Source organism: Juglans microcarpa x Juglans regia, chromosome 7D (assembly GCF_004785595.1).
Source record: "Juglans microcarpa x Juglans regia isolate MS1-56 chromosome 7D, Jm3101_v1.0, whole genome shotgun sequence".
NCBI lineage: Eukaryota > Viridiplantae > Streptophyta > Magnoliopsida > Fagales > Juglandaceae > Juglans > Juglans microcarpa x Juglans regia.
The window spans coordinates 23,559,147-23,572,589 of NC_054606.1; the positions used below are offsets into that span (position 1 = coordinate 23,559,147).

A 13,443-nucleotide genomic window follows, 5' to 3' on the forward strand; every position below is an offset into this window, starting at 1 on the left:
GGAGTACGTACGAACTAAAGATGAAAGTACCTTCTTTTAAGGGGGAAAAAAAAAAGAAAAGAAAAAAGCTTTTTATAGTAATTCAACAGATTTTGGTCGGATATTCCTTAACTATTTTCTTGAGTAAATTTATTCAAACCCCATCATTGTTTACAAAATTCAATTGTAAGTTGGGATTTCATCCACGTACATTTCTTTCTCATTTTTCTAAGGTATGATATTACCGTATGACAAATGCTGTAGAAAATAAAATATAAATATAGAAAGAGAGAGAGATCAGATGAGAGAAGGAGGAAGAGAGACTTAGGACTACCTGATGATCTTTACTATTGTCAATTTATGAATGAGATCAGGAAAAGAATGAAAATATAATAAATTAACGATATTAATTGATTTACATAATAAATTAAATATGATAAAAAATAAATATTCATATTATCGTACATATGACATATGACATTAGAATATTATGAATATATTATATCATAAATATGATAATATTATAAGATTCATCATCAATTTAACCATTATTTATTTATGATGATCCCAATATAATATCTTGGTGAAGGAGGAAGATAGTACTTGCCAATATATGAGGGCAAAGGGTACTGATATATATAGGTTGGCCTAGCTAGCTAGCTAGCTAGCTAAGAAGATGTTTTGTTTTTCTTATGAACCCTACATACCCATATTTAATCAATAGTTATTGCAAAAAGATTAGAAGAAAATTGTATTAATAGTCCTAATTGATTTCATTCTAATTTATCTATTTTAAGATTGTGCTCCAGAATCTGCTACCTATATATATATATGGACAAGGTTAGGGTATACACTAAATGTGCACCTTAAATATGTAAACATGAAGTGCAAATGGATTTTTCTCTTTTATCTCTTAAACTCTTTCTAACCATCCTTAACCACTAAGAAAGAAAAAAAATGAATTTATTAATAGTCACTTCCTTAATTATTAAGAAAAAATATACGAATAGACACATTTAGTGAGCACATGATGTATTTGGGAGTCAACACATGATGTATTTGGGAGTCATATTAGCATTTTCTTTAACAAAATTAAAACACAAGCATAAAAAGATGGAATGAATTTAAAATTTTAGTTTTGTTTTGTATTTTGGAAAATTATTTTGTTTTGAGTATATAGTTTTTTAAATAGAAAATGCTAGTATGTCGCTCCGCTTTACTTTCTTATTTTGACCGTTCATGTATTTAATTATTTTTTAGTTTTTTTACTTGATAGTTAAGAAAGTGATTTTTAATGTATTGATATATATATTTTTATTTTTTAAAAATATTTAAAGATGTTTAAAAGATGTGAGAAAAAAGAACAAAAAAATAAAACACGTTTTCCTAACTAAAAAAAAAAATTAGAGATGACTAATATCCACAAAATGTAAAAATAATATGATTTTTTAAATAAAATTAATTAGTCAATAATTTAATCCATAGAGCAGAAAAACAAATTTTAACAAGAATCTTAATGATAATAAAACGTTACAGTAATATAAAATTAAAAGATTTTGGATATTCTATCAATAGTTTTCTTAGCAAAATATATGAATTGTAAAATTCAACCACATTACTTGATAACCAAGGGAACTGGAAAAAATACAGAGTCTTTTATTTCTATATTGCTCTCACGTTTTTTCATCATTAAAGTAAGTCTCTTCTATTTTGAAAACTCCAAAAATATTATAATGGTAGAAAATCATTTTATCTAAATAATTTTAGTTAATTAAAAATATTATGAGATTTAAATTATATTAAAAACTCTAATTATTTATATGGTTTTACTCTTTTAAATATTTAGTAAAACTCTATCATTTATTTAATGATGGAAGATTAGTATTTTTTAAATTAAAGTTGAATTTATATTTTAATTATCTATTTTAAGTTAGTTTATTTTTATTGTTTTAACCTCCATTGTTGGATCAATTATGGAGATTCAAGATGAACGGTTGTGATTTAAAGCCCCAAACCTTAATTTTTTCCCTCATTTTTCCCTCTTTCCTCTCTCCCCTCCTTCCCTTCAGCCGCACGCCCCTCTCCCTCTCGATCTCTCTTCTCCTCGGCTCCTCTTAGCGCCGCCGGCAGCCGTTACCGTGCCACCACCAAGCCCAGTTACCAGTGCCCTTCCCAACACCGATCTCCTCCCCACAAACCTTTCTCTCTCCCCCTGCAACAGGCTGAAGCTTGTAGCCCTCTCTCTTCCTCTCCTTTTGATTTCAATATGATAAAAATGATGCATGCAAGTAAATCTTGGCGTTCTCTGTATTTTGAGTGATCACCAACTTAATTGATTTGGTGTTCTCCCTTTAATTTCCTTTGATTTTATATGTAAATAATAGCCTGTTCTTATTTTTTTCTTTTTCTTTTCTTTTTTTTTTGTTACTATTTTTGTACATTCATATACAAACAGCCATTGTCTTTCCAGTGTTTTAATTGTCTCATTTTTATCAGTAAGATAGATGATGCTATATATTTGCTTTTATATAGTTCCTGGTTTTTCATGTTTGTACATGAATTTCTGAGTTTGACTGTTGTACCTACGGAAGAAATTAGATGATCAAAGGGAATTACAACCCCATCAAACAATGTGCTTCTTCCTCATATCTTTTCTTTTGATATTTCCATTTATCTGAAACGAAGAAGTATGATTTCTCTGCAACTCGCCAGATTTCTCTTTAGGTTCCAATTCTTTCAGTATCTATCTCTCAAATTTCTCAACGATTTATTTAATTTGTTTTCGATTTTTAATCATCTAAAGAATCTTTGTGATATCTGGGAGTGATTGGTGGCAAAATTTGAAGAATTGTAAGCGAGATTGAATCGACAGAGAGTCGACGGAGGTGAAATAGAGAGTGAAGGAGGGAGAACAGAAGTGGAAGATAAAAGTGTCAAACAAAGCTCCTGTTTATGTCCTTCGAACCAGACATAGGTACTGGCCTGCTCTCGCTCTTAGGACCAAAAAAAGAAAGAAAAGGCAATAAATAAAGATTTAGGGCAGAGGGTCATGTAGCTCTAAAAATTGATCCATTTGGGGTTTATTTATTTATTTATATATATATTTTTTATACCTTTAAACATTTAAAAAGAAATTTATAATATTATTAAAAAATATTTTCTTAAACATTAAAAATAATAATAATAAAAATGTCTCAACCGCCTACCCGTGACTCGAGCATTTTCCGCGTAATAAAACGAAAAAAGCACGTACGTGCAAGTTCCCCGGCCGTGCAGTTAGAGTACTAGTATTACTAGTGGGCTCAATAAAATTAAATTTTCATTAGAGGAATAGTTAGGATGTACATTTAATGCAATAGACTCAACAAATGAACAGTATTTATAGTTAAAGATTAATTCACAATTAATAAATATTATTTTGTGACTGAAAAATTCCTTCCCACTACCTATATTCCCACGCTGCTACTTGCTGCTTATCTCTCACACACACAAGTGGCGCATATACAAAAACATGTGAATTAATTATATACAAGATGAGAGGTCCTGGAAAACTAGGTGATGTGGCGTTCGGATAAGTATTAATGTAGTTATATTGATTACGCAATTGGGGTGAATTTCGTGTACTGAATTTATTTAATTTTTTCATTTTTATTTTAAGAAAAAAGTAGTTCTTGATTATGAACTTTAGAAAATTAATATGTGATTTTTAATAATAAATAAATATTTAAATTATAATTAGATTTAAAATAAATAAAAAGTTTAAAATTAATATTTTAATAAAACAATGATAGATTTATTGAATTTATTATTTAATATTGTTAAAAAGTTGACTAAGTTAAATTTATAAAAATAAATTTCTTAATTAAAATTTGGTTAAAGTTTATTGAGGCGAGTAGCGCTAGCTCGTAGGTAGTTCTGCCCATGAGAATCACAAAACTACATTTTTATTATATATATAATACGTACGTACGTACGTATAAGCTAGGTAGCTAGCTACTTTTGTCTGCCGATGCTAATCGTCTTGTCTAGCTATAGCTGCTAGTATTAGGCGGCGTAATTTAATCAATATGAACAATTAATTTGGACTGAAACAGTACACTAGCTAAATATCAGGCCCTAGCTGTGCATGTATGCATGGTACGTAGTGTATATATATATACACACATATAAGAGGGTGAAGATAAGTATATATAAAAACCGTATGTGATCGAAGCAGATTCTGATATTCAATCGATATTCTGTACGTCTATATAACGTGCATGCGACACAGTGTGTATAATCAAGCTAGCAAGCCATGGAAATCAGAACACTAGCAATTTTCACTCCATTTGGCATTGTATTCGTCTGCACAGGCATCATCGTTAATCTCATCCAAGTATTTTATTGCCTGCCAACTCTATTTATATATTTGATTAATTTCCTCTTTAATTTCGACGTTTAGTACTGTTCATTGATTAATTTCTTATAACGTATATATAGCTTTCAGCTCTCATGTTATATATCGATCCATTCTGTCTGTGCGTTTTTCTTTTTTCTTTTCTATTTTCATGCAGTATATACATACATACGTACGTATATATATATAAAAGAATGATGATCTGGCCGGCCGGGTTCTTAATTTTTACTTAGCACCGGCCTGTAATTTATGATCCTCCATCGATCGAAGGTTATATATATATAGATGATTTCAATATATCTTGTTTCCTTTTGTGATATTGGTATGCGTACGTCATTATAAATATAAATGACTAATTTTACATATAATTGTGAAGTGCGTAAATGCTGCGTAATCGTTTTGAAAAAGAATAGAGTCTACTATTAAAAAAATTATTATTATTTTTTCATATAAATTTTATATTTTATTCATTTTTTTTTCAAAATAATTACGTAACAATTATATAATTAATTATTGCAAATATATTTTCTTTTTGCTATATGGTAGCCAAACTATCATGAATTAAGACACATGATATATATACTCTTAATTAGTTATACAAAAATAAATAAATAAATTACAATATTGTTAATTAAGTCTATCACTTATTTTTTGTCTATCCTAATGATTAGAATTATGTGATAAGTTTATATATTTTATGAAAAGTTATGGTTAATTTAGTCAAGTGTAAAAAAAAAAAAAAAAAGGATAGATTCATTAGATTGAATACCACACAAAAGAATAATGACAATTAAGAAGTATATTATATAAAATTCATGACATAAGTACTCAAAATTAAGGAATTGCCACCCTCAATAATTAGATATATAGCCCTTATATATATAGTATTTTGCATGCAAACTTGCTTTCAAAAATTTAAATGTGTACGTACGTCCCAAGTTCATAAAAAAGTTTTTTATTTTTTTTAAATGTTGGTAATAAATTATTCCATTTTATAATTGTGTACTGATTTGGGCTTAAATTAAAACCTCAGGCCGCTTGCTTTCTTATTATTCGGCCTGTATCGAAGAATTTGTTCAGGACAATCAATGGAGCTGTTGCAGAAAATTTTTGGTTACTGATCGTTTGGGTTCTGGATTGGTGGTCAGGATTCAAGGTACTTAATTATAATTAAGTTCCTGCGTGTACGATTCATGTCGACCATTATAAATGAAAACGTTGAGTATTATTATTTCTTATAATTTATTATAAAGTAGATTTAACGATCGTATAAATTCACATCAATTTATAAAATTATTTTTTTAAAAATTTTTTTACAGCCGTAACAATTCTCTTTCTTCCTTTCTCTCTCTCATAAATTTTCCAAGAACTTTCTTGGTTTCTGATCTAGAGGTAGCTGATCATCGATTTTACAAGATAATATCATATGGTACGTACTAGCTAGCTAGATCGAAGGTGATCTATATATCGAATAAAACTAATTCACATTCTAATTAATTTTGTTTGAGTTCAATACATAAGTACTAGTCATTGATCCGTAAGTGCCATGCATGCAGCTTGGGAATAACATAAAATCTTTAATTAAAAATAATAACTATAATTTCTTAAAATTAAGGATTTTATTTAAGAGTATTTTAAATTAAATGTTTTAGATTCGTGTTTTTTGCAATATTATCAGCATCAGCTACTGATGATCATTATTTCTCTATACTAATTATTTTTTTTTCGGGTTTATTTTTTATCTATTCGAAAGGAATCTCAGAAACTAACAAGCTGTTATAAATATTTAATAAAAACTAATATATAGCTTGATTAATTAATTATATTATTTTCTATTTAATATAAAACTTTACATGTTTGACTTCTGAACTATATATATATATATATATATAAATATATGCATCCCATTTTATTAATTACATGGTAAAATCCAAATAATTACTTGTTAATTAGTACTAAGACATTAAATTAAGGATTTGTTATGAGCTATAACTTTTTTTTTTTTTTTGAAAAGAAAATTCTCATTAATAAAACAGATCAATTACAGAGTTTGTCAAACAAGACATTACCTGAGACAAACCCAAGACTCTTCTCAATCATTACAATCTCATCACTATAATTAACACTAAACTTAGCTAATTTGTGTGCTATACCATTTCTTGCTCTTGGTACCCATACTACCTTCCAATCTTGTATTCTCTTAAGCAATTCTTTGATATCATCCCCTACTTGCCCAAACCAAAGCCAATTCTCTTCTTTACTATTGACTGCCTTCACAACACTTTGTGCATCACTTTCAAAAATGACATTGCTCAAGTTAAGTTCATGGCACAAAACCATTGCTCTAAATAATGCCAAGCATTCAGCTAACACTGGTTTAGAATTAAAACTTTTTTTAGCGAGGAGTGTAACCAGAACTTCTCCTTCACAGTCCTGGACTATAATGCCAATACCCATTTCATGAACATCTTCACGTATTGCTGCATCCCAATTGGCCTTAATGTAACCTGCTAATGGTCTTTTCCATGTTCTAGTGTTGTTGGAACTGATTCCTCCTTGCTGTCGTTCTTGCCTTCTCACCTGCATTGTCTTAAACTCTTCCATCAGCTCATTAGTTCCTAGTATAAGACCTTTTGGATCAGTCATTCTATCTTCAAACATAAAATTATTCCTACGTAACCAAATTTTCCTCAACATAATAGCTACCTAACAAAGGGTAACATCATTTAGTGTCTCTGTACACCTTATCCAAAGATCTAAAAAATTCATTTTATTCACATTCCATTTCTGCACTGGACTTGCTGCATCATTATAGATATCGTTTGCCGCAACACACCTCCATAACACATGAATTTCTGTTTCAACCTCTTGCTTACAAACCATACAAATTGGATTGTCTACCACCCATTTCTTATACAAATTTTGTCGTGTTGGTAACACCCCTTGACAAGCCTTCCACATGAAGCCCTTCACAGTCCCTGGTACCTCCAGTTCCCAAAGCTTCTTCCAACATTTTCCCAAGCCATTCCTTATTGAAGCCTTGCCGTGCAGCATATGTTTCTGATTTAGAGCTGAATAATACGCACTTCTGACATTGAAATTTCCATCACCTGTGTAAACCCAATACCTCTTGTCGGGTGCTCCAAGGAAACTAATAGGAATATTACAAATCTGTTTTTCCTCTTCCTCAGTAAACATTTCAGCAACTAACTGCTCATTCCAGCTGTGATTCTCCTCATCAATCAACTCCTTAACTCTTGCGTCTCGATCCAGCCTACTAACTTGAGATTGAACACAGAAAGTTTTTGGAGAGTGAAGCCATTTATGCCCCCATATTTTTATATTTTCGCCATTACCCACCTTCCATCTTAACCGTTTTTTCAACAATAATTCAATTGCTGAAAACAGACTCCTCCAATTAAAGATGCACCCCTCCCAAGTTTAGCCTCCATTAAGGATTTCCCCTTGTAATACTTTTCTTGGGTGTTATATATTGAGATATTTAACTCTATTTTGCAGTTTTCTAAATAGTTAATTAATTACAACTAATTATTGCATTGGCAGGTTCAATTGTACACAGATATGGAAACTTATCGATTAATAGGTAAGGCAGCATTGACATATATAATTAATAATAAGGCGGTGCATGCAGCGAATTAATTATTATCCATTTTTTAAATGCTATTTTATTTGGGAACTTAACTTTTGTTTGAGTTGTTTTCAGGCAAAGAACATGCATTTCTCATGCCAAATCACATGTGTGATACCGATATACTAATGATGTGGCTTCTAGCTCAGGTGCTAATTATATATAATGCTAATCATTCTGAACTGTATTAGTATATAATTCAATGCTAGCAATTAATATTGCATGTTTTCGAATGTATTATATCCTATTTTTAATTTTATTTAGAGAAAATAGTGGCTTAATTTAGAGCTAATTATCTTGTCTTTAAAGGCATTGTGATCATCATGCTGTAAGAATGGAATTAATAAATACCATCGGACGTCTGTTAGAGAATTAGCAATATATATTATATGTATTGTCAGTCCCGTTTTATCAAGTCTGATTTCTAACAAGTATGATTATGTAAGTAAAATTATAAGTATAAATAGCATTTTCCATATTCTCAAGTCTGTCATGTAACTTAAATTAAAATGCATGTAAATTAATCAAGCTTGAATCCTCTTGCATTTGCCCTTGCATGGCTGACTGTAAATGTTGCTGGTTACAGCGCTTCAGTTGCCTTCGTAGTGCACTAATGGTTGTGAAGAAATCTTCAAAATATCTTCCAGTAAGTTTTCGATCTTTCCAAAGTTCATTATATTATGATCTTGGGAATAAATTAAGTCTTCTAATAATGTTTGTCGCATCTAATGTGAAGCTGCAATATCAATGCTTCATGAATATATAATATGGGTCAAATTAATTGCAAAATCCAACCAGCTAATTAGAGCTTATGATCGAATTCATGTAACGTGTAACCTGTGCAGATTTATGGCTGGGCAATTTGGTTCTTCGGGTTTGTTTTTCTGGATCGAAGCTGGGAAAAAGACGAACAAAAACTAAAGGTGCAGCATGCATGCATGTTCATTAAACATGAATTGCATTTGGTTTTATAATTTGGGGGTAATTTTGCTATTCATATTCATATGTTTTAACTATTTTTTTTTTTTTGGGATGGATCGATGCTGCGCATGCAGTCAAGTTTCCAGGAGCTAGAGGATTTTCCTAGGCCTTTTTGGCTAACTATGTTTGTCGAGGGAACTCGAATGACCCCAGATAAGCTGTTGGACGCTCAAGAGTTTGCTGCTTCAAGAGGGTTGCCTGTGCCTAGAAATGTCCTTATCCCTCGCACCAAGGTAAATAAAATTAATATCTCTAGTACCATGCAAACCAACCACCCAAAACATCAAAATCAAGTAAGTTGAAGTTATTGATCATGATTTGAGTCCCCTTTTTGAATTTGAGATCAGGGAATATTACATTATATTGCATGTCATGAATTAACCTATGTGCCTAATTTCTAAATGCCTTTTAGCGGCCTGTAGTTAAATATTATTTGTATACTTACTTTTAGCCACATTAATTTGTTCCTTTCAGGGTTTTGTTGCAGCAGTAAAATATATGCGCTCCTTTGTTCCAGCAGTTTATGATATTACAGTGGCTGTTCCGAAAGGTCATGCTGTTCCTTCTTTACTGAGTGTTTGTAAGCGGCAACCTTCCGAGGTAAGCTGCTGAGTTTTGATCATCAGTTTTTTAGAGCCATTGTATTATGAGATATATATATATATATATATATATATATATATGTGCTCCAACTTAAGTCCAAACATTACATGTTATTAATTTGTAGGTTAAAATGCACATAAAGAGATATTCAATGAAGGAATTGCCGGAATCAGATGCTGCCATTGCTCAATGGTGCAGGGATAGATTTGTGGAAAAGGTATGAACTTTTTAGCTCTTTCCTCAAAGGTTGTGGGTATGTATTTGATTTTCCAGAAATGAAGTTTCTGTGACATTTACTGTGATGTTTCATGCCACTGCATGTATCAGCAGGACTTCTTGGCATTTATCCCCCTGTTGTTTTTTCCTTTTTCCATACCAGGATGCAATGTTGGAAAAGTTTCGAGCTGAGGGAAGATTTGGGGACCAAAAAATTCCAGATGCTGGCCGGTCCTTGAAGGCAGTTCTTGTAAGATAAAAACTACTGGCTTGCTAATTATTCAAAATTAAGTAAATATTTAACAACCCTCAATTAATTTCTTTGTTCCAACGCGCATGTGACTGTATCTAACATTACTCTTTTTATTTTTTGACTTGTTTTTATATATGCAGATCCTCATCACTTGCTCCTGTATGACTTATTTTGGCATCTACAAATTCTGTAAAATGTTTTCCCTGCTATCCACATGGAAAGGAAATGGGATTTTAGCAGGTGGATTGGCCATGGTGGTGCTCGTTTTGCACATCTTTTTTGAATACACAAAGTTGCCTCAGAGAGCACTCGTTGCTGCTGAAACAAATGGGAAAAAAAAACTGAACTAGAATAATATATATGCTAACTGCCTCACCATATATATGCAATTCATGAGAATCCTAATTTTCATGTAAAGCATACAATGATATAGATGGAGCTACCTGCAAACCTCTGGCTGTTTCATTTTTGTACCTCGTTGGAATAATATGCATGGTTTTATTCTATATATGCCTTGGTACCGTGAATAATTTTGAGAGTTTTATTTTCGATGTTTAAGAAGTTCTTTGAAAGAAAAAATACAATATTAGTTAAAAGGAAATGATTTGTAGTATGTGTAAGTCTTGAACACTCCATTTGAAAAAAAAAAAAATTGACAAATCTGAGATCCACATGAAAAAATACACTTTTTAATGATGGCCACCAACTTTTTTCCAAAGAAATTACGTGATTTGTACACTTTATTTGAAATAATGTACGTCATAATTGTGAAATTAAAAAATATATAAGACAATTTCCAAACACTATTTTGAAATCAGTACTGCTGCATACAAGCATAATTTGTGCCTGTATGTGCACACCTCTGATGTGGCAACATCTTTTATATTTTAAAAAAAAAAACCTAAAACTATAACTAAAGATAAAGAGGACTGGCAGAACAAATTTGATTTCTCTCAAATCTCTCTCGCTCTTTCGTCTCTCTCAAATCGGTGTAGGTCCGTCGGCAGCTACCCACTCCTCGGTGTCGAACCAGGTAAGATCCTTTGACAAAACTTTTTCTTTTGTTCATCTGTGTTTGAGTTTGGGACTGTGTGACTTGAAAAATTTGTCAAACGAAGGGGTGTGGGACTTGTGAAATTTGTGATGAGAAGGAGGGGGGCATGGGAAGCATCTATATCAGTGCCAAAGACAGCAGGAGAAAGCTACCTTTTGCTCGTAGAAATCCCAGTATCCCAACAAACGAAATGATAAAAAGCCTAAATTCTTGCTGTGTTGCTTAGCTTTCTTCATCTGTTTGACTACCAAGTTTATTTATTCATATATTCCTTTTCATATTATAAAATGTTTCCCATAGCACAACGGCACCTTAATTATTGGCACCTATATATATAAATAGTATATTATTATGCGCAGAGTATATGTGTATTTTGGGGTTGATGTTTTATGGGTTTTGAACATCTGCATATACTAGGAATGCGTTAGATCATGTGGTTGTACTTTTTGAGACAAGCCTATCCTCCTTATAGTCCATAAATTAAGAACACAAAAATTAAGAAATACAATTGGTCTTTGGTTACTCTTCTATTTATCATATATGTGGCATCATGAATGGGAGCCATCAATCCCAAGTTAGTCTAGCTATTCAGTGTGTTAGTAAGTAAGGTTGTAAATAGTTTTTTTTTTTTTTTTTTTTTTTTGGAAGAGAACTCAGGAATCATTCCAAGAGAAAAATGAGAATCAATATAATATGCTCTTGCATTGGGTCAGCTTGATTTTAGTCCAATATCATAGAAGTTATGTGTTGGTGATGATTTGAGATGTTTTGGGTAGTAGTGTCGAGATTTTCTGTGGTGGTTTGGGATTTTTCTTTTTCTTTACTAATCTAATTTACTCATGAATTAATCTATCAAATGGATAGGTAAACATGTAACTTTAGTTATTTTATCATCTCAGGTACAACAAAGGCCTACTTTGGGTGTCATGGAGGCATTGCTTGGAGCACAGGAAGATTTCCTTGTGAATACTTAGTATCAACATTGTTGGTGTTGAGGATAAAAGCTTGTTTAAGTCCACGTTTTGTATCCTAGTATTTTCAGCTGTAATTTTGGATGTAGTAAGGTTGTAATATTGGGTGTATTTGATGTAGCAAGGCTGTAATTTTGGGTGTATTTGATGTAGGGAGGCTGTAGTTTCAAATGTTAGTAGTAATTTTGGATGTAGCAAGGCTGTAATTTTGGATGTAGATGTAGCAAGACTGTAATAATGGGTGTATTTGATGTAGCTGTAATTTTGGGTGTATTTGATGTAGGAAGGTTGTAGTTTCAGATGTAATAGTTTCAGTTGTAATTTTGGATGTAGCAAGTCTGTAATATTGGGTGTATTTGAGCCCCCATTATGTATCTTTGTACTTTTGCAATGTAAATTTGGCTGACCTGATTAATATAATTTGTCTTTTCTCCCTCTTGAAGTTATGCTATTTGCCTATTTTTATTATCACAATCTCATTTGTTGATAGAAAAGAAATGGAATAGCATTCATATTTATAGGCCCAAGTGTCAAGTACATAACAAAATGTTGTCTCAATTACATAACAAGAAAGTCTCAAGTACATAACAAAAAGTAACATATGTACATAGCATCCCCCATTACAAATTCTAAGTCCCTAAACATATGTACATAGCATCCCCCATTACAAATTCTAAGTCCCTAACACCGGTGATGACTAGTTGGTTATAAACAATATAGACAAATTCACAATTACAAAGTCTCCATCACTTTGATCATATCAAATACAACGAAATAAGTATGGATATTAGCCAGAAGTAGTGTGCATGCATAGTGCATGTCTACTTCTTGCCTACCAAACTGGGCTTGATCGTTGTGGAGTGTCAACTCCCTCTTTCCAATCTCTTCTTCTCTCTTTTGAAGCTCTTCCTCTTTTCTTAATTATTCTACTTTTCTCTTTATAAGGGCTTTCTCTTTGATATCCTAAGTAGAGCTAGTTTCCCATAGATACACATTGGCTCGTTCATTAAAGTCTGATTAACAAGCGATGATGAAGCAACTGATGATGACATTCTAAGACTGTCAACGAATTACAACAACTGATCACAATTAAACATTACTCAAAGTGGTATGATGACAAGATACGAGTGCATAGAAATCGATGCGGGACCATGCATCGGCCAAACTTTTGGGCCAGATCAAGAAATGTAAAATTAGGGGAAATGTGCAACCAGTGCAGGTGCATACATCTAAGTTTCATTAGATGGTTCATGCTGAAAATATACACAAAGTTCTTAGACTTATATTGCATATAATTGAAAATCAATGAATGACATAGAATCAGATCCAAGGCTACCCAAC

General features: G+C 31.7%; 1 protein-coding gene across 1 annotated transcript; it reads left to right on the forward strand.

Moving 5' to 3' along the window:
- Positions 1 to 4,152: 4,152 nt before the first annotated feature.
- On the forward strand, positions 4,153 to 10,607 carry LOC121238295 (1-acyl-sn-glycerol-3-phosphate acyltransferase PLS1-like). Its single transcript, XM_041135127.1, has 11 exons — positions 4,153 to 4,354; positions 5,409 to 5,531; positions 7,940 to 7,979; positions 8,100 to 8,173; positions 8,611 to 8,670; positions 8,870 to 8,947; positions 9,080 to 9,238; positions 9,480 to 9,605; positions 9,733 to 9,825; positions 9,988 to 10,074; positions 10,218 to 10,607. Exons 1-11 carry the CDS (start codon positions 4,274 to 4,276, stop codon positions 10,425 to 10,427), a joined length of 1,131 nt encoding a protein of 376 aa, XP_040991061.1. The 5' UTR covers positions 4,153 to 4,273; the 3' UTR covers positions 10,428 to 10,607.
- Positions 10,608 to 13,443: the final 2,836 nt, after the last annotated feature.

Excerpts from the sequence above, each read along its gene's own strand:
- LOC121238295 (XM_041135127.1), top strand. The coding sequence starts at position 4,274 with ATGGAAATCAGAACACTAGCAATTTTCACTCCATTTGGCATTGTATTC. Across the intron at positions 5,532-7,939 it reads ATTGGTGGTCAGGATTCAAG|GTTCAATTGTACACAGATAT; the intron begins GTACTTAATTAT and ends TTGCATTGGCAG. Across the intron at positions 10,075-10,217 it reads GGTCCTTGAAGGCAGTTCTT|ATCCTCATCACTTGCTCCTG; the intron begins GTAAGATAAAAA and ends TTATATATGCAG.